We start from the raw sequence: 26,025 nt of genomic DNA, 5'->3' as shown, positions 1-26,025 counted from the left end.
TTCAGGGGAAAAACCCCATCATGCCAGGTCTGGGGCTCCATCTGCCTGCGAGTGCCCAGCAGGTGAGCTGATGCCACCTCAAACCAGAGCTGTGGTTATGGTGCTGCAGGAGTGGCACTGCTCCCTGCTGGCAGTGACTGCCCTGCTCCAGGAGAGCCAGGCTTGGAACATGGGCAGAGCAGGGTCCTGCTTGGCACAGGTCAGTGAGTTCTCTGGGCTATCCCATGGGAATGCTGAGCAGACTGGAATTCTTCCTTTGCAGGAAGCTGAGAAATTGTTGCTAAAAGCCTAACTGGGAGAGGTACCAGTCACTGCCCGGCGTGCTGGGGCCCACAGCTGCTAGTGGAGCATCCAGCGCTCCAAGCTGACCCAGCCAGACAAACCCAAACAGCAGCTTTTGGGATCCTTTGTGTACCCCAGTTACCCTTCAGCACCTCACTGGGCTAAAAAGGACCCAGAGCTTCACATTATACCAAGGTCACATTTTCATTGGCTTATCTTTGTTCCCTGGTGCTCAATTCTGTGCGTTCCTCGCCTTTCTGGATGCCCCATCTTGCCTGTCCTTCCCGCTCCGTGTGAACCAAGCAAAAACACGAAGTGAAGTCCCTGGCAACTGGTTTTTTTCTCTTGGAGGGCGGGAACAAGGAGCGCTGGTGGGAGGCGCTGCCCGCTGCCGGGCCGATGGGTCCATCTGGTGGCCGTCGCCCCCGATCGGCACCGGGAAATGGCCGGGCACCAGTGGGAGCTTGCTGAGCCTGCAGGGTGAAGGGTTTGGTGAGCAGCACCCCCAGACTTTCCCCTGACCCCTCCAGGAGCAGCTGGGAAATGGGATCAGAGAGAAGGGAATTAGAAATTGAGAGTTTTGGAAAAAGTTAGAAAACTTATAGCAGGTAAGGTGTGGAGAGGCTCCAAAAAAAAACCAAACCACTGCCTGATGAATTATTTGGTTTGTTAATTAGCTGATCAGCTTTGTCCTGTACATCATCCTCCCCAGGAGGAAAGGTTTTCTGCTGCTCAGCCCTGAATTTCCAAGCACCTTCCCCTTCTTGTGTCCCCTCCTTGGCTCATTGGGGCATCCCCAGCAGGTACATTCTGATGGGCCCTGCTCTTAGACCCATCTGCAGCCCACAGCAGTGGTTCCCATCTCTCCACACACGGAGCAGTGAGAGCCAATAACTTAATTTCTTATCCAAAAAGGCAATGTGAAAAATAAAGGAACCAAATCCAGCTGCTTTGACATCCTGCCACAGGTGTGCTCAGGTGCCTGCTGTGGTCCAGATGTCGATGCTCTGGATGATGAGCCACTCGCTCTGGTCCTGGGTCACCCGGATCCTCACGCACTCCACGGGCCCAGGCAGGACCTTCTCCAGGCCCTGCTGCTCCAGGGTCCCCTTCTTGAAGGAGCCCACAGGGACGTAGGAGGAGCAGTCGTGGCTGCGGTCGCGGCGCTGGCCCAGCTCCAGCAGCCCTGCGTGCAGGAAATCGCCTGGGCGCTCCACGGAGCCCGTGCGCACCCGGACACGGCGGACTCGGGCTGGCTGCTGGAACACGATGGTAAAAGTACTGCCAGCTGCTGGGTCTTTGCCCCAAAAGTAGCCCTGTGCCAAGCTGTAGGCCTTGAGGGGCTTGTAGTTCTCAAAGATGGACATGCTGGTGTACAGGGATGCCGGCGGGTTGTCCGGGAGGTCCAAGGCATCGGCCTGGAAATCCTCGTCCTTCAGCCGGTTGACAGTGCCCTGGAAGGAGGAGTAGAGGCCCATGTGCTGGAAGAGGGATGGCTTGAAGCGTATCACATCCTTCTGGGTGAGCAGCTGGCGGAAGTGGACCAGCAGCCAGTCACAGGGCATTTCCTGGTAGAAGAGGAGCAGGAAGTGAGCCAGGCGAGGAAGGTCACTGGAGCGGTAGAGCTTTCCAATGTAGCCCAGCTTGGAGAATTCGAGGGTGGCCCAGTTGGAGCCCTCCTGGGAAGCCAGTGCCCTGCGGATGGATGTCAGGAAGGACCTGGCGCTCCACACGTCGTCCTCGATCATCAGGTAGTAGGAGGAGAGGTTGGCGGCGAAGGCGAGCAGGAAGGCATAGTCCACATTCTGCTTGGAGCGGAACCTCACCCGCTCCTCTGCATCATTGAAGTTCCTCTTCAGGCCCTCCAGGGTGGGGTAGAACTCAGGAGGAGCGTGGATGAGCAGGAGGCGGCCCAGGAGGATGTGGCGAGCAAACTTCTGGGCGATGGTGGCGGCAACGCGCACGTTCCAGCCAGGATCAGTGTCAGCCAGGTGCACCACCACCACCATCTCCTGCAGCTCCTCCTCTGTGGACTGGCTGAACAGGGACTGCAGTGTGGCCAGGAGGTAGAAACCACGTGGCCTCTGCACGGATGCCATTCCCACCGCCAGGAATTCTGCAAGGCAAAGGAAAGGCATGAACAGGCAGAGGGCTGACCTGGGATCACCACAGTGATGTTCTTCCCTTCAAGATGTAATGAAAGGGCTCCAAAAATCTCTTCCCATGGCTAGCCTGCAGGGTCAGTGCTGTTTGTAACCCCATGTCTAAAGCTGTTGTCTCCTTCCTGAAGCTGAAGCCTTCAGCATCTCAGGAGAGGCCCAAAATTGGCCCAAATGGCAGCAAGAGGCAGGCTGAGGAGGCAGGGGCTCCACTGAAGAAATATTCCTGAAAAACACCTTAAAAAAAGCCAAATCTAGGCAAGTAGCAGTGCAGAGAGAGAGTTTATAGGGCAGAAATGGCTTATTGGTATGGCTGCACATCCTGGAAGCGTTCCCCACTTCACGCCTCATGGAGTTGCACCCACACTGGGATCAGGCACCTTGTGTCCTCCCTATGGCCCAGCAGTGATTCAGCTTCTCTTGCTGATGCTGGGACAGCACCATTCCTGTGCTGGTTCCTGCACAGCCTCACAGGTTGCCCTGGGCTGCTTCCCACAGGGTTTGCATGGGAATTGCTTCTTGTGCACATGCCTAAGAGCTTGGCCCACTCCTCCCACACTGTGGGGTTGTCCCAGTGGTCCAGCTCACTATCTCCACTGGAACCTCAACCCCAGGGAGATGGGATCTCAGCAACCCCCAAAGAGAGGTCTGGGAAGCCCAAAACACCTGCAGTCACCCAGTCCCAAGGTGCAGAAACTTGGACCTGCGTGGAGCACGTGGAGCTTCCCCAATTCCTCCATCCCCAGAGTGAGCAGTGAAGGCTGTGGAGGTTGTGGGCAGGTGCCCACCCAAAAAGGCAGGACCCAGCCCCCCCCCCCCGCCCCAGCAGCCCTCAGAGGGCAGGTCTGTGCTGGGATGTGCAGCTGTGCACACCCAGATGTGCACACCCTCAGGGTCCAGGACCACTCACTTTTTTGGGGAGCCGGAGAGCCAGCGAGGAGCTGGTAGGAGATGTTGTGGAGTGCAGAGAGCTCAGCTGTGTCCCTGAGGATGTGCTGGGCTCCCCCTGGCTGCAGCAGCTGCAGGATCATGTCGGGAGCCAGGCCCCTGAGCTGCACCTGCATGGGAGCCACAGGCAACAGGTCACACCCCAGAGCACCATGCAGCAAAGGAGGGATGACAAGAGGGGGACCCAGAAGTGAAGGGGAGCCCCTGTCCTGTGCTCCCAACTCCTGGATTCAGGGGGGTCCATCTGCCCAGGGCAACCCGAGGGAGAGGAGAAGGTGGGGAGGTGTTGGGGTGACAGGGGGCAGGGAAGAGAGCAGAGCTGAGGTTGGGGTTCATGTGGGGCAGGGAGGGATAGAGGATGCTCCACTAGCCTCTCCATGGGATGTCTCTGGTTGGGGACTCACCTCCAGGGGATCCTGTTCCTGCCGGCTGCTCCCATGGAGGAGGAGGAGGAGGAGGAGGAAGGAGACAGCGAGCAGAACCATGAGGGACCGTTTCAGGGAGCATCGCATGGCCCCTGCTGGCTGAGGCCTGGGGAGAGGGGACACGTCAGGGCACAGCCTGGGGAAAGCCAGCACCCCCTGGATGGGACAGCACCTGGGGACACCCCTGGGACCAACCCCCTGCCCTGAGCACACACAGGTGTGTGAGCAGCCATGGGGCATCAGGGGACACTTGTGCACTGTCCCCTTTGGGCAGGCAGGGACAGGGAAACCCCAACCTGACCAGGACAAAATCAGCCAGGTACAAAATCCCCCCAAACCAGCCCCAGGACACCTCGGCTGCCCTGAGACACCCCAAGCAGCACCCTGGAGCTGGAAGCAGAAGAAATGCAGGTGACAGGGCCTCAGAAAAAACTTTCGGGTCATGGGGACACCCCATGAACAGTCACCAACGCCCCAGGATTTGTCACCAAGCCCTGGGAAACACTCAGGTCTCAAATGGGCCCAGGCTGCTCTTCCAGCACTGTGAGGAAGAAGCAGCTCCCCACCTTCCTCCAGGCAGGCACCAGCTCGCCCTATCCCTGTCCCCACCAGCTTGCCCTGGTAGGACAAGAAAAGTGTCCCTGAGGGGACAGTGTCAAGCAAGTTGCAGTGAACTTGAGATGATGTACATTGTAGCAGAGGTGTGGCAGGAGGCTAAAAGGCTCCTGTGTTTGCCTGGGTTTTTTCCATTATAAATATGACAGTGCTGCCCTGGAAGAGAAGCAGCTGAGCCTGGGCAAGTGCCCAGCCTCATGGGGCAGACATCCTGAGCCCCATCCAAGCTGTTTACAGTGGCTTGGCTTGGTCAAAGCAGCTTTGAATGCAAACGTGGAGGAAAGGCCCTCCTAAGCCTTCCCAAACCAAGGCTGGGCTTCCTAGGACGGTGCCCTGAGCACTTTCCTGCCCCAAGCACCGCTGTGCAGCTGTGCAGCCCCGCTGTGCTCTGAGCCCACCCGCAGGCCCCACAGACTGGAGCACAGCACCTCTGGGGCCGCTGCCCTGAAGAGTGTGCTGGGCTTGTTTTAAGAAGAACCCTCATTTTTGTGCCCAGAAGTCCTTTGGAGGGGTTGTGAGCTCCCCAAGAGGCTGGTGCCGAGCAGGTGCCCCGATCTGATCGGCAGGCACGGCGCCCTTGGAGCGCTGACCCCGCCCAGGGACGCGGCTGCTCAATCGGAGATAAACACGGAGCCAGAGCCTGGCAGGGCAGGGCTGGCCCGCAGCAGGGACAACCGGCTCCTGCAGCTGCGTAATCTCTCTGTCCAGGTCCCAGCAGAGAGTGTGGCCTCTCCATCCCTTACAGCTCTGGAGACATGGGGGACCTCACCAGCTCAGAGGGGAGCAGCATTAGGGATCTGTCGGAGCCACACGTACATCACACCCTGGTGTCACCCTGGACGTAGATTTCCAGGCCTGGACCTCCAGGATCTACAACCAGGGCGACGGGATAAACTGGGAAGGGCGAGGCCTGGCCACATGCCAGGCTGGGCGTTTGGCCACTCTGGGTGGCCAAAGCTTTTTCTGGCTGCTGGGGAATGTCTGGCTGCCAACGGCCCATCCTGCATGGCAAACAAGATGCTGCTGAGCACCCCCAGCTCTCACAGGCAGCCCATGGGGAACAGGGGTCACCGGCACAGAACAGAACAGAAGGTAACGAGTGCAGTCCCATAATTAGCCCCCTAATTGGACTTTGGATTCCTGCCTCCATGGAGGAACAAAGCAACCCAGGTAAGTGGGCACAGCCAGGGGTGTGGCATCCTCCTGCTCCAGCTCAAAGTGCCTGCAGAGAGTATTCCTGTCCCCCCATTCTGCTCCAAGCACGTCATGCACCTTCCCCACAGCCCAGCACCTCATTGCAGATGTCCCCAAAAGCCACCCTGCTGTGGGGACACTGGCCAGGAGGAGCTGAGAGCCCACATGCTTGGAGCCAAACTCCTCCCCAGCCTCAGAGCAGGGCAGGGGGAAGGAACAGTCCATTCCCAGCCTCAGTCCCGCGGGGCTCCGAGGAAGCTCCCGGTGTGCAGGCAGCTCCAGCTGCTTCCGCCAGCACTGGGGAGAGCAGGGCCGGTTGCACAAGGAGAAGGGAACGGCCAGGGCTCCCTTCCCACTGCCAGGAGTGCCTTTCCATGCGGGGGGAAACTGAGGCACAGACAAAGGCTGTGTTACCCAGCAGGGTAAACACCAGCTCTCCTGCAGCACAGCTCAGTGCCCCGCCCTGAGGGTCCCCGGGGTGGAAAGGGCTGGGATGGAACCCAGCATCAGAAATGGGTGGGGGACACTGTAAATTGTAGCAGCACAACGTCCCCCATGGGCAAACTGTGGCCATTGGGGCTGTGGGAGTCAGGCCGGGGCCTGGCGCCATTGTACCCGAGTTCTCTGCTCCAGGGGTTGTCCCACGGGGACAAAGGAGGGGAAATGCCCTGTTCTAGCAGCACACGGCTCCGGAGGCCAAAGCTTTCGGTCAGCTCAGGTGTCCCACAGCACAGGGAGGTCCTTGCAGGGAGGGGCACTTACACCGATCCTGTCCCACGGCTGACAGCTGGGGCGCCCCCAGCCCAGCCCCTTCCCTCACACCCGCTCCCACGGCAGCAGGAGGTGGCTCCTGGCCAGCCCCGCTCGGCACGCACCCGCCGAGGGCAGACACTCACGGGTGGGCGGCAGCCTCGCCTCTCCGGGGCGCTCGCTCCTGGCAACTTCCCCAGGCTGGCCGGACTCTGGATTCTCTCTCGGCAAAGCCCCACCCCGAGTCCTTGCAGGCCTCCCGCAGAGGAGGAGCGTTCGCCGGCGCCCTCGGTCCCCGGAGCTTCGCAGAACCGGCCAGGGCGGCGGGAACCCGCGTGGGACGGGCCAGGGGCCCCCAGCCCGCCGTGGCACCTGCGACAGCCTCGCCAACCGGCAGCCCCGGATGGCATCAGCTGTGCCCCACCGACTCCATCCGCGCAGGCAGCTCCAATCCCCCGGGCAGCGGCAACCCCCGCTGGGGGCTCTTGCCAAGCCGCAGCGTCCCAAACTCTGGCACGAACCTGACACTTCACCGAGCCAGGAGCTGGTGACACGGAGCTGGTGGCACGGAGCTGGCACAGCTTTTTGCCTATGTCTTTTCCAGCTCTTGTGCTGAGGTGGCAAAAACCTCTGGGGCTGCAGAGCCAGAACTGCATGCCTGGCACCCTGGGGCAGGGCAGAACCTGGATCCCACCCGGGATGTAGCCCCGGGACACCGCAGCTTCCCCACACACTCCAGCTCCTCACTGGAGCACTGGGCATCACAACTGGGCTGGGAATGAAGCCCCTTCTGAAGCCCCTTCATCCCAGTGAACCAATGTGGGCCACATAGGGCCCTTCCAGCACCCGGTTTGTTCCCAACTCCTCCACCCTATGAGCCTTTTCTCCCACTGCTTCCCTCCTCCAGACCCAGAGCAGGAACATGGCTCTGGAGCATCCACAACTCATCAATGGCATCGCTTGTCCCCAGCTCCCAACCAGATCAGCTCCTTCCCACAGCAGCCCCATGGAGAGGAAACCCCTTCCCTTCCCTTCCCTTCCCTTCCCTTCCCTTCCCTTCCCTTCCCTTCCCTTCCCTTCCCTTCCCTTCCCTTCCCTTCCCTTCCCTTCCCTTCCCTTCCCTTCCCTTCCCTTCCCTTCCCTTCCCTTCCCTTCCCTTCCCTTCCCTTCCCTTCCCTTCCCTTCCCTTCCCTTCCCCCTATTTATTCACACAAAGTGTGGATCCCATTTCCCTTCTGTCCTTGCTGGCCTGGACCTCTCCTACCTTCAGAGAGACCTCACATCTCTTGCCAAGCTCCATCTTCTACAAATCCCCCATGATAACTTCCAGCCCCAGCTGTTCCTGTGGGAGCACATGGAGCCTGGAATTCCTCTGTGAGAGAGAAGGTAGAGCAGGAAGCAGGTGATGGTGCTGGGAAGGCAGAAGAGACGTCCCCAGGTTCCCGGATCCGCTGGCTTTCGCTTTTCCTACATCGTTTGGGTTTAAATCCTTACATTCCTATGGTGGGGTGGCAGTGGCTCTGTCCCAGTGGGGTCCCAGGGGCTCAGTGGGGACACCCCACCTGCTCTGGAGCAAAGGCAGTCTGGGATTCTGGGCAGGGGCTGGAGGACTCCAGGAGGGCCAAGGCAGCTGGGACGGTGCAGCCCAGCAGAGCTTTGCTGCTCAGTTGCTGCTCAGTGGCCCAGGGTGGGAAGGACTGTGGGGCTTGCAGCAGCTGCAGGAGGGGGAGGGCTTTTCTCACCACAGCTGCCCCTGACCCCCACCCCTGCACAGGAAGGAAATCTGGTCCTTCCTGCCCCCACAGAAAGGAAGAGGGGGAGGGCTGTGACACCCAGCACAGCCCTGGGGGTGCAGAGCCCTGCCAATAGAACAGCCTGCACTGCCAAGGGGAGCAGGAGAGCCACCAAATTCCCCATTGGACCTCACAGGCTGCTTCAGGGTGCAGTGCTAGGGCAGGATTTGACCCTCCCCAGGGACATCCACGAGCAGGCCTGGAGCAGGAAAGGAATCCAGCTAGGACACAGCTGCTGGTGCCCAGGCAAACATCCTGGGTCCTCTTGCCCTCAAAGCAAGTGCCACAAGCCCAGCCTTGGCCAGTTCATCCAGTCCCCCCTTTGTGCTATAGAGCAAGTCCCAAATGGTTTTTGGGTGCTGAAAAAGGGTTCCTCCACCTGCCACCCTGTGAGGGCCACAGCATAGCCCCAGTGCCCAGGAACCAACCAAAGCCTGGCACCAAAGGCTGCTCTCAAACCTCCCTCTGGCCCCAAACCCAAACATGCTCTGCTCACCAAAATATTTGACCAGGGGAAACAGGGAGGTGGCTGAAATGAGGCTAAAAGGCACATTTTTGCTTGCTTTAGAATAAGCTGAAGAAGAAAGAGAAGCCCCAGGTGCAAAAGCTGGTCTGAGCAGCCCCATGGCTGCACAGGCACACCCAGCTCAGAGGGCCAGGGAGGAGCAGTTCTCCCAGTTGAGGCCAGAGCAGAGGGACTGGGATGGGAGAGGCACAAGGGAACCACAGCAGGGCCTAGCCCCCTTCCCCAAGCCCCCAGGCCTCGCCTTACTGAGCTCAGCTCCTGTTGGACACCGGATCCTGACAAGGACAGGAGCAGAGGGAGGGTGGTGGCCAAGTCTTCCTGTCTCCCCTAGGAAACCAGAGAGCCAGGCAGGATCTGTTTACAGCCCTTCCATTATTCAGGAGCAGGACAAAGCAAAGGTAGAACAGAGCCTCACACAGCAGGGAGAGCACAGGGAGAGCCACCATGATGCTGATCTGAGGCTCCATTTCCAGATCACTGAGGACCCCTCTGAGCTGTGTCCTACAGAAAAGGGTGACACCAAACCACAGCCACTCCTGCCCGTGGACTCACTGTATCCCATCCTGGAGGACACTGAAGAGGACTTTTCTGGCAATGAAGCTTCAAGAGAGGCTGGGCTCAAGGGCCAGGGTGGAAATCCCCTGCTCGGGGCTGAGCTTTGGTGTCAACTTCCTCACTGAGCAAACCTCAGCCCAGGGTTCAGGGCCTGATGCTCTGGGTAAGGACCAAGGGGAACATCTGTACCTGCAGCTCTACACAGATGCAGAATCCCCCCTCCACAGCACCCCTGCCACTCCCCATCCTCCCAACATGGATCAGAACAGGTTCCCAATCCCTGCCAGCACTGCTGATCAGCACAGCTCCAGCACCAGATCGCCAGAAGCTTTGTAAAGGGAAAGACTGAGAATTGTTCTTGTACATTTTATACATTTCAGCCAACCAAAAGCCTGGCCTGGAAGAGGCACCTCTGGCTTAGGGGCATCTGTATCTAAATATCCATATTTGAATCTAGCAAGTCTGTTGGTAGCAGGAAACATCCCGTCCACCTGCTTCCTGCTGTCACAGCCTGTGCCACCCGGGGTCAGCCAGGGAATTCTGGAGCTGCCAAGCACCTTGGCCCCCCGGATCTGCCATATGCCTGATGAGAAGGTATTCCTGCTGTGCCAGATGGCAGGAACACACAGCCTAGCAGCTGTTCTGTAGTTCTGCACAGGAGCCAGAGCAGGGCCCGGGCTGCCGTTCCCAGCCCCTCAGCCCAAGCAGCTCCCCACAGGTAAGGGCACAGCTTCACACAGACACCAGCCTGCTCCATGCTCCTGCCATCAGCCTGAGCCAGGAACCAACTCTGCTCCCACCCTCCACACCCTGCATCAACAGCAATTCCCAGGCACATGGCCATGGCATCATGATGAGAGAGTTTTCAGGCAATTAGCAGGAAACAGCCTGAAGCACAGCCAGAACCAGGCTCTGAGTAAGCAGCCACCAGCCTCCAAGACAACCACAAAGTGCAGCCTGACCACGTTTCACTGCCTGAGCTCACCACCTGTCCCCGGGTTCAATGGTGTTTAACCCCACAGCAAAAGGCAGATTGTTATCCCCCAGTGCCCTGGAGCAGCTTCCTTGGGGACAGAGCCCCTGCAGCCCTCAGACACAGCTCCAGCCCCGAGCCTGTCCTGCCTCTCCTGCACAATCACGACACAGCCCAGGCTCTGCTGACATGGCAGCCCCAGGTGCACAGGGACAGCACATTTTCCTTGCCCTTTATCTCTAATAAACCAACTTAACTTCAAAACTTACCTGCGGCATCAACAGTTCAGCAGTGGTGGAAAGGGGAACTGTGAGGCAGAAGCTGTCCCAAATGAGTTTGAAGTCAACATGAAGAGTCTCCAACAGAGATCCAAGGTCGGGGCAGATGTCCTTAGTGGTGATTTACAGAGTGGCAAGAAACTCCTTCTGGGCAGCTACACCAGGGTCATGTGGGGTCACAGAACCACTGGATATTCTGAGCTGGAAGGGACCCACCAAGAGCTCAAAGACCACCGAGTCCAAACCGAGATGGCAGAACTCCTCTCCTTCAGGTGCTTCACTGAACATTCTACATGGACAAGAACTGTTCCTCCTGCTTGGGATCAGATGTGGTGTGCAGCAGGACTGAGAGGCTGATATCTGATAAGCAGCAAAGCTCAGTCCAGGGTCTGTATCTGCACAGCTGCTCCCCTGCCCTGCAGCACCTCCTCTGCACCTCCCCAGGAAGCCACGTGTTCAATTAAACCTCCAGCCAGGTTCCTTCTGGTCAGACCACAATTCTGATAGGCCCAGCCCCTGCACCCCTCACTTCTCAGTCAGCCCAGGGCCACAGGAAGTTTCATGGTTGCTTCTTCCTCACAGAAATCAATTTACTGAGTCAAAAGCCAGATCAGTGGTTGCTTGGGGGCTTTCAACAGAAACGATTTCCGCACTGTGCTCTTTGAAAAGACAGAGTCGAGTCCTTCATCACTTCATCACTGCTTCAGTTATTTTAGTTTGTCCCCTCCTCTCCCTCCCTGTTTATGTTCTCTGAAAAGCACCTTCTGGTTTTAAAAGTTTAGATCTTCTTTTCAAAGAAAAACACCAGTGTGAGAACTTAAGTACCTTTACATACTTTTGCCTTACAACTCCTCTTCAAGTAATTCCTTTGTTTGATCATTTATTTTTCTTTTTCTTTCCTTAAACTGGTATCTGCTGGGCTGGGAATTAAGATTATTGTTGATCACTGCTGTCTTGCTCACTGCTTCTCAGACACTGAAATATCACACTGTGCATGAACACAATCCTGCTGCAGTAAAACAAACATGGATTTTGTTTCTTGATTGTTCCTGGAAAGCAAAAAGGAAAGTTCTTGGAAAGCAAAACCTCCTACTTCTTCCCAAACAACAGAACACAAGACCACTTTGATTAGCACCAAAAGGATTTTAAGTGAACAGTTCCAGGGAGCTCCTTTCAAATCATAAAATGTCAATTTTACATAAAAGTGTGTTTACAAATAGTTTCTGCTTTACACTCAGCTCTGCTCATTACTGACCAGAAGTTATATACATACAAACTAGCTCAGCAGCTTCAACCACTTGCAAGGAGACTGCAGAATTTATTTCAGAAATAAAAATAGGATTTCCTGGTTCCTAGAAATTCTCTTCAGCCTGCCAGATTCAGTCCCCTGTGGGCTCCTGCAGCCTCAGGAGAGCACTAAGCCTTTGGGGAGAAGGGGTACTGTGGGTGCCACCAGTCCAGGAGCCTGACACTGTGCACAGGGTCCAGCACCACCTGCACCCCCTGCTCCACGCGCGGCTTCTTCCCGTTGCGCACGGGCGCGTCCTGGAACACCAGGCGCACGCGGTGGTGCCGCATGTCCGTGCTCACCGAGATGGAGAACTGCAAGAGAGGAGAGCAGAGCTGCTTCAGAGAGTCACAGTGACCAAGAGAGCTCTCAACACCACACTTCTAGACTTGATAAATTCCTCTGAGTTGTACATGGTGTTTCACAGTCACATTCTCATTCTGTCTGGCTGGCAGCCCCAAATAATCATGCTGGAAACTGGAAGGGCTGTAAAAGAACACTGGAACTGCCTGGGCAGTGGTGGTGTCACCATCCCTTGCAGTGTTCAAAACGCCTGTGGATGTGGCACTTGGGACATGGGTTAGGGGTGAACATGACAGTGCTGGGACTGATCTTAAAGGTCTTTTCTAATATAAGTAATTTTATGACTCTGATTCTAAGTGAACCTGGAAACACATGGCTGTCAGGAGAAGTCTGGAACTCACTGCCCAACTCCTAAGTGAGGCCAGACTGAACCTCTCCTGAGCACTGGCCACTTCTGAAACCCTGACTCCCAATCAGGGAACAAACACACAATCAAAGAGTTTGCTCATGTGGGATTTTCCTCTCAGAATTTACTGCCATAAAGAGATATTCCTGGGAGGGGCAGACCTCCACTTGTACTGCTCCCTGTCTCCTGTACCTGCTGCAGTTCTGGTAACTGACCTGTGGCCAGACACTGCCTAACCACAGCTCCTGGAACATCCTCTACATCCTCTCTGTTCACTGCACCAAACAGGGAAAATGGAGAAGTTAAACCAAGATTCTGAGCACTTCCTCTCTTTATTAACCATATGATTCCCAGAACTGGTTTGCTGATAGGACAGTAGGATTTATACAGCCTAAAATAGGTACTGGGTGGGATTCTTAGGGTTGTCCTGTGCAGGGCCAGGAATAGGGGACCCTGTGGGTCCCTTCCAACACAGGAGATTCCAGGTGCCCTCTCATGTCCTTACAGGAGCCTCATCTGCAGAGTCTGGCAGCTTTCTCCCACTCACCAAGGTGAAGGTCATGCCCATGACGATTGGCACGAAGATGAAGTTGAAGGTGGTGATCTGCAGCAGGCAGCAATCCTGATCTGGGTTTGTGTGCACTTCCTCATACTGGATTGGGGGCTGGAGACCTTTGCAACACTTGCTCTTCAATCTGGGAGACTTGAAAGAAAGAGAGGCCGATTTAGCAAAGCAGGAACCTCTGCTGGGCTTGGCTGCTCCTCCCCAGTGTGGCCTGGCAGGGTCTCTCCTCCTCCCCAGGTATTTGGACAAAGTGTCACAATAACAACAAAATGCCATCACTCTGGATGGACAATTTTCAGACCCATTTCTTTAGAGGGGAAAGCTGCACAAATCCCAAGGTTGCCTGAAATTACTGGCTTCTCCCAACACCCACTACTGGAGGCTTTCCCTGGCAGTGCTGGCTGTCTTCACTTCTCTGAGAAATCTTGGCAATGCCATAACAAGAAGTTTCAGATTTTGGTCAACATTTTGACCACTACAGTCAGACAGTCTGGTTTTTGGTAACAATCAGTAGTGATGATCCACATCTTATAGCAGGGAAAGGATACTGATGGAGGAAATAAAAATGTGGGATTCTAAATGTCTTGGTAACACGGACTGAAAACTGAGTGTAGTTCTACAACATGCTTTAGTTTACCATGGAAATCTGTTTGCATTTATTCTCTGAATGGACAAAAAGTTTCCACTTCCCTTCTACTCCCCAGAAATATAATTTCTACTTCAAACAGAAGTCACAGCTGATCTGGGTCTTTCATACCTGCTTTTTGAACTTGAAGTTGAATTCCCACATTGCTTCTTGTCTGTTCCCTACAATCTTTTTGCACCAGAAAAGCAGACACTGAGGTGGAAAAAAGAAACACAAAATTATGAAACCCTTAGAAACACCACTTTAAATAAGTTTTAACAGATCATAAAGGCTTCCAATTGAAAACACAATTACATAGGAGCAATTAGGCGCCACTTATTTAGATTGATTATGTTCAAAGAACCTTCTCAGCATTGTAGATCTCCCAGTTTCAAGCTGGCCAACTCCTCATGCAACATGGAGTCACTGATGTGCCAAACAGCAAAATCCTGATGTGCCATTTGTCCCTTTCCTAGGGCAGGTGTGAGTGGTACAGGTTCACCCATTCCCTCTACCCACCAGCAACTCCCATTAAACTGGGTTCCAAACAAGGTTAAAGTGAGGAACAACAGAGAACAGAGTAAGGATTGAGAAGGAAAGGATCCAGAGGGAAATACAAAGACCACATGAGCTATGAGGTGATGGATGAAGAAGTTCCTAAGCCATTGTGGTGTCAAATGGAGACCCTGACCTTGCCATTATCAGCACTGACTGTCATCATTTCGAAGCCACTGCCAGGACAGCACAGTCTGACCAACCTTCTGTCTCTTTTCCAAAGAAAATGAGAAACCAGTCTGAACCAGCCTCAGAGGGCAATGATAACCAGCATTGCCCTCTCATGCAGACATACATCAGGACTGCTCCAATTTCACTTGGTTATCACTCTGTGGGCCACAGGCTCCAGCCCAGGAGCTTGTTCTAGAGCAGGAGGCTCAGAAAAACTCCTGCAGGAGGGAAATCCCAGCCTACCAGTCACAGTACAAGCAACCAGCCTTCAACAGCCAAGCAAAGAACCTGGCAAATCAGTCCAGCCATCCCACAACGCTTTTCCACACCACAGATGCCAGCCCACCACAGCTGGTCTTATCTTTCATCAGTGTCAGCAGGTAAAGGAGGAATAATGTGGGTAAAGAGAATTCCCTGTGATCCGTACACAGTCTCTCCTGAAGAGAGAAGGCCTGACTGGGTTGCAGGGCAAAGCACACATTTAACTTCATTCTAGGATGGAGTGATCCTAATAAAACAAAGCCAGAGCCAGCCTCCATCACAGGGGCTCTGAAGAGACCAAGGGGGATACAAGACCCTCAACTTCAACTCTGAGTCACATTCATAAGCAAGTCCTTAAAAGACCTTTTTTCTCCACAATCCTCATGAGGTGAACAACAAAGCTCTGTGGAGTAAAGCTCAGAAACATGCATGGAATAACCTCCACCTGGGAGGAAGCAGCCCTCAAGTTTTTTCCAATAAAAACATTCTCCAGATCTTTTAACTCAGATGAGCAGCAGATGCTGCTGAGTTTAACTCCACCAGTGGCGTTTGTAGTTCACCTGCAGAGGCAGCCTGGTCCAGCAGCCTGTTTGGTCATGGCAAGTAGTGAAGGACAAAAGGTCAGTACCTCCTAAGGGGCAGAGGATGTCGTCCTCGGGTCAGCCGTCCTGCCCTTCAGACGCGCCGTGCGGGGCCGCTCCGCCCAAAATAATGGGGTGTCTTTAAAGGGCAAACACCTCTGCTGACACCATAACGGCTCCAGTGTCCCACACAAGCTAGGCTAGGGAAAGAAAAAAGGAAATTAAAGAGGAAAAGCTAGGTTGGATCACACTTGGGGCTGGGCTCTCCTCTAGCCACATGCAGTTTAGGCAGGCATTGCTGTTAGTGTCAGCAACCCACAAAGGTACAACCAATGCCCAGGAAAGCCAGAATATGGGGAGGCAATGCCAGGTCCTCCTCCAAACCCTCTGTGCTGAGGGATTTGTGGGCACAGTCACACAAGTGCAGCTCAGAGTCCTGCAGTGCAGTAGTACAGCAAGACCAGACTCAGGGTGGCTCTTTCATGCTGCAAGGGGTTAGGTCAGACCTCTACTGCTCTGACAAAGCCTCGTCCCCATTTAATTTCCTTTTTAAAAAGCTGAACAATGAAAGACTGCACTTAAAGGATGCTCCTCCAACTGTTAGTACAGGAGAAGCATTAGCAGTGGGCACCAAAGCCGTTATGATGTCACCAGGAATTCTCCTGAAATGTCGACCCTGCTAGCACCACCTCGGGGCTCCAGCTCCTACAGCCATGAGCAGGGGGAGCTTGGGCTCAGGACTACTGGAATGTCCTCAAAGTGTCTTGCTTTTTCAGTTGGCAAGAATGAAGATCCCCAGCCTGGGGACTCAGGAAGAGAACAAGGAGCTCTGGATGCAGAGATAAGGCCGCACACAGAGCCATGTGCTTTTCCCTGTGCTGCAGCACCACCTCCTGTGTGCTGCTGGATGCTCCCCAAGCCTAGAACAGCCTGTGACAGGGAGAGGAAGGAAGAAAAGTGGGATGTCATGAACAGATAGATGAGGTTCCTCTATTTTGAATAGAAAAGAAAGAACAACTCCTAAATGAAAGCCACTTCAGTTTGGCTCCAGAAACCTCTTTCAACAGGTTTTTGACTTAGGATTTGGAGGGTGGAGAACTCACATCATTGCTTAAGCTGCTCACAGATTATCGGCCAGTTGCAAGTTAAAACCAAACAAGAGACACAAAGGCATTTCAGAGTTAATGGTCAACAGCAATTAAAGAGGAATAATATGCAAGTGCTCCAAGCTGGGATAGCACAGAGAATTACCTGCCCACACCACAGACAAGCCCTTCACAGCCCAACACAAGTGCAGCCCAGTCCCAAAGCAGACACAGGCTCTGCATATTTGCCATGCTCACCCCAGCATCACCACCCTGGCTCACCCACACACCAGACCATGAACGACCTGCAGGAAAGCAGAGTGACACAACTCCTGGCATCAGTGTCACTCCTGAGCTCTCCAGAGGCCTGTTGCAGAGAGAAGATGTTCTCTGGCAGACAGTGTCAGAATACAGCAAAACATATAAAAGCCAATTCTATGGAGCCTTGATCAGAGGAAGGGAAGCTGCAAACATCCCTGGCAGTTCTCATATCCAGTGATACCAGGACCCTTTTGCTGGTTAAAATGGTGTAGTATAGGACTTAAGCAGAAGTTACTCCAGAGAGTAACTCTACACATACAAGTAATCAGCCCACTTTTACAAATCCCACTGAGAATACCCAGTTAGTGACCATCCTACACCAGCTTCACCGGTGACCATCTCCATATCATCTGTTTTTCTTCTAGAAAGAAAAAAACAAACCAAACAGAAAACAGCTGCTCAGTTATGCCACTTACTCTGGAATTCTTTAAAGTGCTGGGAGTACTGTCTGGGATGGCGGGGTTCCTGGAGAGGCGGGCGGCGAAGGGCTCGTACATGTGGAACAGGGAGCGGATGACACAGGCGCGCAGGCAGTGCAGCTTCTCCATGGACTCGGGCCGCAGGCGCAGGGGCAGGTACGCGTCCAGGCTGTAGTGCCTGCACAGCCACAGCCACGCGTCAGTGCAGGGCAGGGCCACAGCCCTGCCAGGGAACACTCCACACACACATCTCACTGACCACAGCACCTGCTCAGCCCTCAGGGCTGTGAGGGGGCTGTGCTGCTGACAGGACACCACAGGCAGCCTCAAAGCCCTGACCTGCACCAGGCAGGCTTCCAGCCCACACATCCTATTACAATTCCCAATAATTTCTAGTTTGCCCAGAGACCAGCCGGGGATGTGGCTGCAGGCTGCACAAAGGGCTGCAGGTTGCTGCAGGTTCCCAGGGACTTCCAGCTGAGCTGACTGCAGCTCTCAGCACTGCCTGAGCAGCCTGAACACCTGCACTCAAGGGCTGTTACTCATCACATTCCAAAGGAACCTTTGCTAGGGAATGTCACACAAAAAACCAGGGGCAGGGCAAGGATGACCACAGCCACTCTCTGTGCCCCTGCTGCTTGTGCCTCCTGGGCAACAGGTAGAGCTGTGATAAAGAAAATGTTCTCTCCTGAAGGAATATCCCAGTGGCATGTACTGGGACAGAAGCATTTGTATCAAGCGTTGACCACCCCTTTGACCTCCTTGCTTTCACTTAATCCTGTCACTGTAGAGCTCCAAAATTCCCAAATTACAGGGAGGTGGCTGTGATTAGAGCTTGAGGCAGGGCAAGTTGTTCATCAATGATGTTTGCTTTTCAGCACTGACCGTGCCATACATACTTGGACAGGTTGATATATACAAGTGTTGGGCCATGGCAAGCAGAAAAGGACACAAAGCTCTGAGATTTTACAGGGAACATACAGGAATACACCATAAAGATTCATTTCCATACCCAAAGCAGATGTGATATTAGAATCTTATAATGGTTTGGGTTGGAAGGGACCTTAAAGCTCAGCTCATTCCACCCCCTGCCATGGGCAGGGGCACCTTGCACTATCCCAGGGTGCTCTAACCTGGCCTTGGACACTACAGGGATGGGACAGCCACAGCTTCTCTGGGCAATCTGTGCCAGGACCTCACTGCCTTTACAGTTAAGAATTTTTTCCTAACATCCAATCTAACCCTGCCCTCTGCCCTCAGTTTAAAATCATTATTCCTTGTTCTGCCACCACTGACCCATAGAAAAAGTCTCTCTGCCCCCCTTTTTAAGCCCTCTTAAGGTACTAGAAAGTCACAGGGATGTTTTCCCCAAGCCTTCTCTTCTCCAGGCTGAACCCCAGCTCTCCCAGCTTGTCCTTGAGGGATAAGAATATTCCACAAGAGAGGTCCACATCACTATGTCAATGTGCAAACTCAGGGCCCAGGCCTAAAGAGAATTACTCCCTTATTTCCAGCTCTGCAGAGAACTGCTCTCTACTGAAACCTCCCACAACCGGTTTTAAAACCCTCTAGAGTCTCACCTTCTGTAGAGCCTGGTCCAAAAGGCAGCAGTGCAAGTGACAGTCCAGGCTTTCTTGCAGATCAGAGAGAACCGGACGATGTCCTCAGGGCGGATGTAGGAAGCCAGGAGCAGCCAGATGTCGATGGGATATTCCTCTCCTCCTCCCCCTTCGGCATCTTCTAAAGGCAACGCGGCTGGATTAGTGCAGGACATCCCATCTGCACCAACTCCCACCCAGAGACACACCTGGGCATCCCATCTGCACCAACTCCCACCCAGAGACACACCTGGACATCCCACCTGCACACCTGGACACGCCATCTGCACACCTGGACATCCCACCTGCACCAACTCCCACCCAGAGACACGTGCTGCACACCTGGCAGCACACGAGGGCCCCTGACTCCCACCCAGGGACAGCCAGGCACCAGTGTGGCACTGCCTCAGTGGCCCTGCTCCCACTGCCACCAGTGTCCACACAGCCAGACACCTCCCCTGGGCTGGACACCTGCCACTGCTATCCCTGCTGCACAAGTGGGCAAAGTGGCAGATTCATAAAGGAATTCAGGCTGAAAGGGTTCTCTGGAGGTTTCTAATCCAGCAGCTCAGCTCAAAGCACACAGAATTAGGTCATTTTGTTCAGCATCTTGTCCAACTGAGTGCTGTGTGCAAGGCTGGAAACCACAAAGCCTTTTCTGGACCCTGTTTTGATGCCTGACCCTGGCACAGCTGAAATACCACACTGAAGTTGAGAAATAAAAATTGGATGTCAAATAAAGAGGCAACTTCACATAAAGGAAGGCCAAGTTCCTGCATTTTTAATGAAAAGGGCACATTCAACAGGTCACTAAAATAGCTTCACACATGAAGACCCTGATCACTGGTACTGCCAGGCTTGTCAGTTCTTTGTTCCAGTGGTCACAATATTTTGGTAGGAGCTCTGTCAGGGAGGGAAATTCTGTTCTGCATCTGGCAATCAGCTTTTCTTAAATCTCCTTATTTCATTAAAACTTTTTGGATAGAACTTTTAATGTAATTCAAATGGAGAGAATGGCCTGTTCCTCTTAGAGGTGTCAGAACTGCTCAGCCAGAACTGAGGGCTCACACTCCTTTCATTCCTGGAGTGTTTTGTAGTTTACACCACATTTTTTTGCACACACATTGCTCCAACTTTAGGAGCAAAAAATAGTTTTAGAACAATACTGAGCATTAGGAAGGTTAAGAACAGAGAAGGAAAACACAACTTGTGCACACTGCTAATAGGAAAAGCTGCTGTGAGATCTCTGGCATAGAAGAGGTGTTTGGGAACTTGAGGGTGCCAGATCTAACCCTGAGACAGCAGGTTAATACAAAGGGCAGTGCTTTATCCTCATGTGATGCTTGCCAAAGAAAGCTCTGGATGTGATCACTTCCCCACAGCACTTCAGATTTATGGCAGGCACACCCACAATGAGCTGCTACACCCATTTTGCTGGGTCAGCTCTAGCTCAAGAAGCCATCAAACTCCACACTGCTGAACTCAGAGGGCAGCCAGAAGCATCACTGTTCTATCACCATTTTTTCCTCCCTAAATGTGTAGCAGAAACAAGACAAGGCTGTGGTAGAACAGAATACTGTCTTCTCAGACTCACAGCTCCAGCCACTCAGATATTATTTTGCCAGGATTCTGAAGGAATAAATAATAATAATAAAAGAGATTATCCTCTTTTAACTCCCTTCCCAGAAGAAGTGCTGTCCACCCGCAGTCTGTGGTGGATGTTCAGCCATGTTCAGCCTGGAGCCAGCACCTGCTCTGGAACTGTTTTATGAACATGGAGAAGACTCACTCCCTTTGCAGCAGGACAACCTTCCTGTGGCTGATGACACAATGATGATCACGTGCTACATAAATTGCTATTAAGCTCAAGAAAACTGGTCAAAATTTGCTTCTCAACCTGAAAGCAACCTGATACTAGAAACTTCTGCAGGCTTCCCCAGTCCATCAGAGCTGTTTGATGCTTACACTGCATTGTCAATGGATTTCTATGGAGTTGCACAAAGTGCAAATGCTGAAGGATATATCTCCCTTGAATTAATGTATTAAGGAGCCAGTAGGATCAAATGCACTTCCTTGCTGGGAAAAGAGCCCTTTAAACCCATTTGTAACAAACCACAGCCTTGGAAACACTGAAAACAGAGCTTGTGTTTTGCCAACAAATGCATCATGGACAGCAGCACTTCAATCCCAAAGCAAACCTGCTGCCACCACCCCGTGTTCAGTGAAGCAACATATCCAGTGGCACAATTGCACAACTCTGAAATAGCAGTGTTTGTTTTCCAAGACTGAGGGATATTTGTTAAAAGCAAGGAGCTCTCTGGGCTCTGATTTCATGCCCCAGGCTCTGCCTTTGTGCAAATACAGCTGCTGTGACCAAGTGCAAGCAGATTTACAAGTGACTAAACCCTTGGCATTTCTTTGTGCACACACAAATTCCAGAATGCTCCAAGAGCCCCATGACCATCCTGTAAATCCCCAGCATGAGCATCCCCCACGCTGGACACGTAGCAGGAGCCCACAGAGCCCCAGGACTGCAGGTGACCACACCTTTGTGCCTTTTGCTCTTCTTTTTCCTTGCAGCCCTCCCGTTGATGCTCTCCTTGGTATCCATCTCATCACTGCTGTCACAGGACTCTCCTGACACAGAGAGAACTTCCTCAGTAGGGACACAGGAAGCTTCCAAACCACACAGGGATTTTACTGGAATGAAAAACAACAGTAAGTACAACAGCAGAGAGGAAAAGGTGATCCAAGTTCAGGAGATGCTTCAGTGGAACCACTGCCTTAAAGCTTTCTGGTGAGTGACACAAGCAAGTAAATCCTGAGCTCAAGGATTACCTTGTCAGAGAAAGATTAGCAGGGGTGAGTGAATGGGAAACATAATTATTCAGCTGCTTGTTTTAAGTAATGAACAATGAGGATGATTACCAGCACATTATGCAGATCCCACTGGCTTAGCTGAAGCTATTTACAACTCCAAATAAAACAACAGCCTCTTTATAAAGGGTAACTGGTTTTCCTAAACAGCAGAGTTGCCTTGCATGGCCATGTTCAGCCTGGAGCCAGCACCTGCTCTGGAACTGTTTTATGAACATGGAGAAGACTCACTCCCTTTGCAGCAGGACAACCTTCCTGTGGCTGATGACACAATCCCGTGGGGCTGGAACTCAGTGTCAAGTGCACAGGAGTTCCACTTACTCTGGAATTTAGTGAAGGGGAAGGCCCTGGCCTAGTGAGGAAAACGGCCAGCTGAGTCAGCTGGAGATTGGGGGTGGCTTTTTCCTATATCTGGGGACATGCTTAGACATATCTCTGTTCAGAAATAATATTTTTAAAACTTGATCTGTAAACTGAGGGCTCATTAGGCCAGAAAAATACACATGAGAGTCAGTAATGACAGTCTTGGAAAAAGAAAGGTGTGGTCCTGCATTACAGCTGTGTGAGGCACTGCCACAGCAGCACAAAGGCTAACAGCTGTGAAACTCATTTGAGAGCTGAATTTCAACCCAACAAACTGGGTGAAGAATAGAACATGACCAGTGAGGTCAGAGGAGGCTTACAGTGTTCAAGCTTTTCTACTCAGCACAAACTGAGGCCCAGGAAGGTTTTAAACATCCCAGTTCCAGTCACTGCAGTCACCAGAACCACTGAAGAGCAAAATGTGCTTTTTAATCACAGAGACAGAGTAGCAGAAAAACAAACAACAACAACAAGAAACCAAACATAAACTCAGGTGAAAAATATTCTCATTTCTAACCACCAAACAAGGTTTTAAAATGAAAAGACAGCAGATGGAAAGACAGTCTTCATACAGGGCTTGATTGTACCCACTGACTAGACACACCTCAGTGCTTTGCTCAACCAGTTCTACCTCACTTTGCACAGTTTGTTCTGTAAACTGGAGGCTTTCCTGGCACCTGGATGTATTCATGGCAGCTGTTTTCCCCCTGCCCTCTCTACATGACCTTTCATAGGTAAAAAGAGATTGGAATAGGTGGCAACACAAATGACAGTGAGTTAGGACATCAAACACAGCCAAGCAAGAGAGGACAAAACTGACAGGGACACAGAGCGGGGTTTAAGAAGAGTCCACCCCACTCTGCAAAGGAAAACTCAACCTCTGAGCCAACAGCACGAGCCCACCGAGCAGTGAATGGCTGCACTGCAGCCCTGCAGAGGCACCCTCTCTTCACCTCAGCGTTGCAATCCCCCCATCCTGGGCATTAAGAAGGAAGCCCAGATAAATTCCTCCCGGCCGCGGCTCCCTCGGGACGCTCGCTGTGGGAGGGGCCCTGCCCGCTGCAGCCACGCCCAGCACGGGCTTCACTCGGAACCCAGCTTCCGGAGGGCAGCAAGGCCACAGCTTGGAGCTCCTGTCCCCACGCGTGGCACCCCGAGACGCACCCCGAGATAAGGCTGGGCCAGATAAGGCTGCAGCACAGTCATGGCTGGGCCAGATAAGGCTGGAGCACCGCTCCAGGGCGGGGGAGGAGAGATCCCGAGAATCCCTGAATCCGGAGGGGAAACCCCTGAGACTGCACTGCAAAGACCTGGGAAAGGGGTGGGCACGGAACTGCTGTGACCCGGAGGCACCAGGGTGAGGTGGAGGTGAGGCAGAAACACAGCAGGTAAGGCGATAAACTGGATGAAGCAGATGATGCTGGGGGCAGGGAGAACAGAACACCAGCAGTTTGCCAGCACTCTGCTGAAGTGCTGGACTTTGCCTCAAGGAGACAGAACACAGATGGGTGAACAGGAGGGAAGCCCCAAACAAAGGAGGCCACAAAAGAGGGGGGTGCCCTGATCTTAAAAGCTTGAGAAGTAGCAGCTGAAGAGGATGTTCAGGAGCACCACTGCCCCTGACAGGCACTCATGCCAAGTGCATACTGACTCCAACAGTGCAAGATTTCAGCAGCAAACCAAGAGTTTCCCTTTATGAAAAGTTCAGTTATCACTGTCAACACAACATCCACCTCCAACACGTGTGACAGCTACATTTAAAAGGCCAAAACCTTACCATTTCTCAAGCAAGTGGGGTGTGTTAGCTCAGAAAGCTCCCAGACAAGGAGGAAGCAGATAACAAAATACTGCACTACCTTTCCAGGAAAAAACTCCTTCTTTGCAAAGTTTGCCAAAAAAACAGCAACAGCCTCCCAAGACCTCCTCACAACACGTTTGACAGACCCATCACAACCTTACTCCCCCGGCAAAGAATTTTACCTGCTAATAAAGTTATCTACAGTTTTATATGTGGCAATAAAGTAATAAAGACTTTTATAATGTTATTTTCTGCTTCAAGCAGGAGATGACGTCCAAGCCTTTCCATTTCAGGCACTAACACAGACTCAGCAATTCTTGCAGCAGGCTTTCTGCAAAACCTCCAGTCTAAGCCCTTAACTTCTGGTTGTCTACAGAGTAGCACATGCTCATTTTCAGCACTAAAGGACAACAAATTTTCTCAGTTTAAGGAAGAGGAGTTTCCCATGTCATGCAGAGCAAAACCTGAAGGCAGTGTGGGGAAGGCTGGGGCCCCAGGGCAGACTCACCTTCCTGCTGCACTGCGTTGGCCACAGCCTTCTTCACCCGCCCAGACTTCACGACAGCTGGGTCTGAGTTGGCATAATCTGCCACCGTCACTGCAGAGAGGGGGAAACAGGGGTCACAGCGATTAGGGATTATGGGGAGGGGACAAAAGGGCTAAGAGTCACGATGACTAAAGGGAACAGTCCCCAGAGGAGTAGAGGCTCGAAGAGGAAATGCACAAGCAGGAAAATGAGCCTCAGCAAAGATGTGCAGGCCAGGAGTCCCCAGAAAGTCTCTATTCCAGACCATCGGTCAACCAGGCTCAGGCGACCCACGCCCCCACCCAGCCCAGCGCAATTCTCCTTCTCCCACCACCTCAGCCAGTGATAATCCCATTCTCCCTCACACAGCCCAACTCGAGCCTGGCTGATCCTCTGCTCTCAGGCACCTCCTCCACAGGCAAGGAGGTCTTATTGCCACACATCCGTCCAGAACCCCGCTGGGGGATCCCTCCTGGACGCAGCTCTCTGCCTGCACAACGCCGAGAGGGCTCAGCTCACTCCTAGGTGAGACTGGACCGTCCTCCTTCCCCTCATCCCTCTCACCCAGGCTAAGCTCAGGCCCTTTAACAATCTCCTCCCCCGGGCCCTAATGCGGGCCCAGGCCTCCTCTCCGGCGTGCACCAGCAGGGCCAAGCTCGGCCCGGCTCACCTCAGGCCCGCCTTCCCTTACAGTCCCCGCTCCCCCATCGGGCGCCGCTCCCCTCATCAGCCCCGGCCCCCTCAGCCGCGGCCCAGGCCCGGCCCCGCCGGCCCGGCCCGGCCCGGCCCGGCTCTCACCTCGCTCGGAGCACACGTCGTCGGCGCGAAACTTGAGGCGTTTGCGGGCGCCCCTGCGGGGCATGGCGGCGGCGGCGGGGCGGCCGCGCGGGGCCATGTCCGGCCGGGCCCCGCGGGGACAGCGGGGACAGCGCCACAGCGCCCGCCCCGCGCCGCGTCAGCGCCGCGACACCGCGCGCCGCTCTGACATCACCGGGGCTGTGACATAACACCCAGTCCTGAGGGGAGCGTCTCCCGCAGTGCTCCCCGTAACGCGGACCCCTGAGGGGATTCCTCCTCCCAGTGCTGAGGGGATCGCCCCGCAGTGCTCCCAGAAAGGGGGACCCCTGAGGATTCTCCCTCTCCCAGTGCTGAGGGTCCCTGAGGGTTTCTCCCTCCCCCCACAGTCTTATCAGTAACAAGAGCACTTCAGGAGATTGCCCCGTTCAAATTCAGGAGATTTCCCCCCAGTAAAGGGGATCCCTGAGGAGATCCCTCCTAGTAATGAAGATCAATAAAGCAATTGCCCCTCTCGTAATGGAGGTGTTTGAGGGATTGCCCCCTCCCAGTTCTCTGTTAGCAGGGGCCCTGAGGGGCTTCCAGGCTGCCCCAGTCCTCCCAATAATGGGGGTCCTAAGGGGATTCCGTCCAGTACTGCGAGGCTGTGAGGCAACTGCCCCCTCCCGGTAACGAGGGCGCTCGAGGGGATCCCCCACACACCAGTCCTCCCAGTACTGAGGGTCGCTGAGGTGAAGGGACCCCCATCCTCCCAGCCACAAAGGCCTTAAAGCATGCCGGCTCCCCAGTACTCCCAGTAACGAGGGCCTCTGAGTAAACGGGTCCCCAGTTCTCCCAGAACATGGATCGCTGAGGGAATTGCCCCCACATCCTCCCTGTAACAACAGCCCCTGAGGTAACTTCATTCTCCAGTCATCCCAGTAATGAGGGGCTCTGAAATGATTGCCCTTCCTCATCATCCCAGTACGGGGGGGGCTCTGAGATAATTGC

General features: G+C 53.8%; 2 protein-coding genes across 7 annotated transcripts; both read right to left on the bottom strand.

Moving 5' to 3' along the window:
- Window positions 1–11: 11 nt before the first annotated feature.
- On the bottom strand, window positions 12–11,470 carry LOC102065237 (alpha-1,6-mannosyl-glycoprotein 4-beta-N-acetylglucosaminyltransferase). 5 transcript variants are annotated; one of them, XM_014270932.3, is made up of 5 exons: window positions 10,490–11,470; window positions 7,638–7,745; window positions 3,794–3,920; window positions 3,352–3,499; window positions 12–2,398 (listed from the first exon to the last, which is right to left on the bottom strand). In XM_014270932.3, the coding sequence occupies exons 3-5, from the start codon at window positions 3,899–3,901 to the stop codon at window positions 1,257–1,259; spliced, it is 1,398 nt and encodes a 465-aa protein (XP_014126407.2). In that variant the 5' UTR covers window positions 3,902–3,920; window positions 7,638–7,745; window positions 10,490–11,470; the 3' UTR covers window positions 12–1,256. The 5 variants fall into 5 exon arrangements, with proteins under 5 accessions (XP_014126407.2, XP_074384327.1, XP_005492507.2 ...); XM_074528226.1 differs by lacking the exon at window positions 10,490–11,470 and adding an exon at window positions 7,868–9,475; XM_005492450.4 differs by lacking the exon at window positions 7,638–7,745.
- A 326-nt stretch (window positions 11,471–11,796) lies between these two features.
- Window positions 11,797–25,220, bottom strand: TMEM183A (transmembrane protein 183A). Of its 2 annotated transcripts, none has more exons than XM_005492448.4 (8): window positions 25,039–25,220; window positions 24,223–24,312; window positions 21,224–21,376; window positions 18,659–18,818; window positions 17,076–17,256; window positions 13,818–13,898; window positions 13,043–13,198; window positions 11,797–12,100 (listed from the first exon to the last, which is right to left on the bottom strand). In XM_005492448.4, the coding sequence occupies exons 1-8, from the start codon at window positions 25,133–25,135 to the stop codon at window positions 11,915–11,917; spliced, it is 1,104 nt and encodes a 367-aa protein (XP_005492505.1). In that variant the 5' UTR covers window positions 25,136–25,220; the 3' UTR covers window positions 11,797–11,914. The 2 variants fall into 2 exon arrangements, with proteins under 2 accessions (XP_005492505.1, XP_026652476.1); XM_026796675.2 differs by having other exon boundaries at window positions 18,659–18,815.
- Window positions 25,221–26,025: the final 805 nt, after the last annotated feature.

This window comes from Zonotrichia albicollis, chromosome 28 (assembly GCF_047830755.1).
Source record: "Zonotrichia albicollis isolate bZonAlb1 chromosome 28, bZonAlb1.hap1, whole genome shotgun sequence".
NCBI classification, from domain to species: domain Eukaryota; kingdom Metazoa; phylum Chordata; class Aves; order Passeriformes; family Passerellidae; genus Zonotrichia; species Zonotrichia albicollis.
This window is presented reverse-complemented; position numbering and strand designations above follow the sequence as displayed.

Coding starts and splice junctions, on each gene's coding strand:
- LOC102065237 (XM_014270932.3), bottom strand. CDS start 3,901: ATGCGATGCTCCCTGAAACGGTCCCTCATGGTTCTGCTCGCTGTCTCC. Junction 3,500..3,793: donor AGGAACAGGATCCCCTGGAG/GTGAGTCCCCAA, acceptor GCTCCCATGCAG/GTGCAGCTCAGGGGCCTGGC. Junction 2,399..3,351: donor CTCTCCGGCTCCCCAAAAAA/GTGAGTGGTCCT, acceptor TTTGCCTTGCAG/AATTCCTGGCGGTGGGAATG.
- TMEM183A (XM_005492448.4), bottom strand. CDS start 25,135: ATGGCCCCGCGCGGCCGCCCCGCCGCCGCCGCCATGCCCCGCAGGGGC. Junction 21,377..24,222: donor CAACGCAGTGCAGCAGGAAG/GTGAGTCTGCCC, acceptor TTTTCATTCCAG/TAAAATCCCTGTGTGGTTTG. Junction 13,899..17,075: donor GCACTTTAAAGAATTCCAGA/GTAAGTGGCATA, acceptor TTTCCACCTCAG/TGTCTGCTTTTCTGGTGCAA.